The sequence below is a fragment of the Penaeus monodon genome, chromosome 11 (assembly GCF_015228065.2).
Source record: "Penaeus monodon isolate SGIC_2016 chromosome 11, NSTDA_Pmon_1, whole genome shotgun sequence".
In the NCBI taxonomy this organism is placed as follows: Eukaryota; Metazoa; Arthropoda; class Malacostraca; order Decapoda; family Penaeidae; genus Penaeus; species Penaeus monodon.
Window position 1 is genome coordinate 31,008,561 of NC_051396.1, and position 2,500 is coordinate 31,011,060.

A 2,500-nucleotide genomic window follows, 5' to 3' on the forward strand; every position below is an offset into this window, starting at 1 on the left:
TGCGGGAGCTCGCTGTGCCAGTGTCCATCGTGACTTGTGTTTCTCAAGGAGTGCATCCACACGCGCGCTTCGTAGCCTTCGATGACTCGTGCGCAGTGACGTTCTCGAGGCCGCAGGAGGACCGCCTTCCCAGACTCGAGCGACGGCGCGTGAAAGCTGGGTCATATGAGCTCGCTAGAGCGACTTTATTAATCTGTACGCTTCATTTTCCTGTTATGCCATCGGTTCGTAAATAAACCAGATATAAGTTGTACACGAAATATGTGGTACTAGAAGCTAAATACTTAGCCTCAACGTTCCAGAAATAAGAAGATACATTCCAGAAGATACATTCATATGCGTCTATGACTGCCATTTTGTGATATAAACATGGTGCAATAACTATAGACACTATAGACATCAGTGCAAATATTGGATTATCAATAGTACTCAACATCAGTTTGTCATATTCTAAAACAATCCACAGACTACTCATTTAAATGTTATGTGATTCTTAAGCGTCGTTCCCCTCAATAGACTGCTACTAGATAAGGTTCATATTAACCCCATCACCCAAGCCGAGCCTGACAAGCTCGTCACAGATGACAGGTCCATCTGGTTTGTGATATGTAGTCGATGATAGTAGCTGATAAGTAACGAGTGCCGATAACTCGGAACGCACCGATAAACAGTAAACATTTCCCTTTTTTGTTACTTATCACCGTCATTGTTTCATAATGAAGCTGAAGCCATAAGGAAGCATGCTAGGCACAAATCCAGGGATGGGGTGGTTACGTTTCACACTTATGGGAGATTAAGAGACATTCACATCCTGATATTTTGCACAAAAAGTGATACAAGAAAGCCAGAGGGTCTTGCATGGCTGTGAGATAACATCCAGATCTGCGGATGTCGCCATGCTCGTATCAAAACTCACTGCTCTAGTGTTCGGCCTTCTGGTTGTCCTCGTCTCCTTCTCGTTCGGGGCGGCGATCAGGGGCGCGTCGGGCCTCCCACACAGCAGCCTCAGGAGGGTCAAGTCCCCGGTGTCTCAGAACAAAGTTATACGGCCTGCCGAAGACCATGGGGAAGCAGCGATTAAAGAAGAGCCGCGAGGTCTGGACTTAACCTTGGACATGAAAATGACGGACAACGGAAACGGTAGATATGACAGCGCTGCAATCTTACTTTCCAAACAGCCGGGAGATAATGGCTACACGGCGGAGGAAAGCGTTACGAAGGAACTGGTCAGAAGTGGAGAAAGACTGACCTCTAGCTCCATGACTGACGAAGTCCTAACAGCGAAAGTTAAGACTCACGTGAGAAAAGAAGTCAGTAAGAATAAAGTCCCTCTCCTTTCCTCGACTGAGAGTCTCCAGAAATCAGAAGAATCTTCGTTGGCCCCAGAAGACGCCATGTTTCCTACAACAGGAAAGAGAATAAAGGTGGAAAAGGGTGATGGGGTTAAAGGCGACACCCTTTCGTCACATTCGAAGAACAGGTGCGAGTTCAGGTCGACGCCACCTGAGGTAGTCTTCCCAGATGCGTTCGAAGAATTTTCTAAGTCGATGAAAGCAAGCCTCAGCCGCAATGACGAACCTGAAGACGTGTTCCTCGACAGCCTCCTTCCTGACGGATGCCACTACATGGAGAGGCAGAAGAAGAAAGTCATGTGCACCGGATCCAACATGACGTCCATCCCCGAGTTCGACCACGCGAGGAACATCGAAACACTGCACTTCAGCGGGACGTCCATCGTACAGGTGACCAACCTCGACCCCCTCCCGAGATCCCTCAAGGGGCTCTACTTCTCCAACGGCATGCTCAAGGTCTTTGACGGCAGGAACCTCAACAGGGTGTCTGGGCTCGAGGTCCTCTCCCTCGACGCCAACTTCATCAACAGCTGGAGCTTCGTCACCACCTTCTACTCCATGGGCGGCTTCGCTGAGCAGAACACCATCAAATTGCTCGACATTCAAAGCAACCATATAACTTATCCAGTGAGTACCTTAAGTCCAATTTTTTTTTTTTTTTTTAGAATCGGACGTCTGTTGGTGTTAACTGATAAGATATTTATTCCTGTACCTTCACCTCTTACTGTTCTCTTCTGGTATGATGCGAGAATGGAACTGATAACTATGATGATGCAAATGAATATAATGATGGTGAAAATGGTTGGTGTATAAAAATACTGTTCATGATAATACTGGAAAAAGTAACAAAGAAAAGCAACAAAACAACGACAGTAAACTAATAATGATGACTGGGATTATCATAGCAAAAATGATAATAGCAGTGCTATGGTAATTACAATGATGGTGGTACTGAAAACAACTGCGAAGATTGTTATCATTTTTGTAGTTCTTTGCTTTATCAATATCGTCTGCATTAACGTTATTATCATCATCACCATCGTAACTTTCTGTTGTTTCCGTAATCATTACTCTCCTTACCTTCATCATAATAATAATGATTATAATAATGATATCAGTGACTCTAATGATATTAATAATATTGATCA

General features: G+C 44.9%; 1 protein-coding gene across 1 annotated transcript in view; it reads left to right on the top strand.

The window, feature by feature from the left end:
- Nucleotides 1-35: 35 nt before the first annotated feature.
- The window catches only part of LOC119578915 (toll-like receptor 13), a gene marked incomplete in the record, with an annotated part of 36,811 nt that continues 34,346 nt past the window's right edge, over nt 36-2,500 (top strand). Inside the window, 1 exon segment of the mRNA XM_037926589.1 lies at nt 36-1,979. Within this exon segment, the coding sequence (XP_037782517.1) occupies nt 897-1,979 (1,083 nt within the window).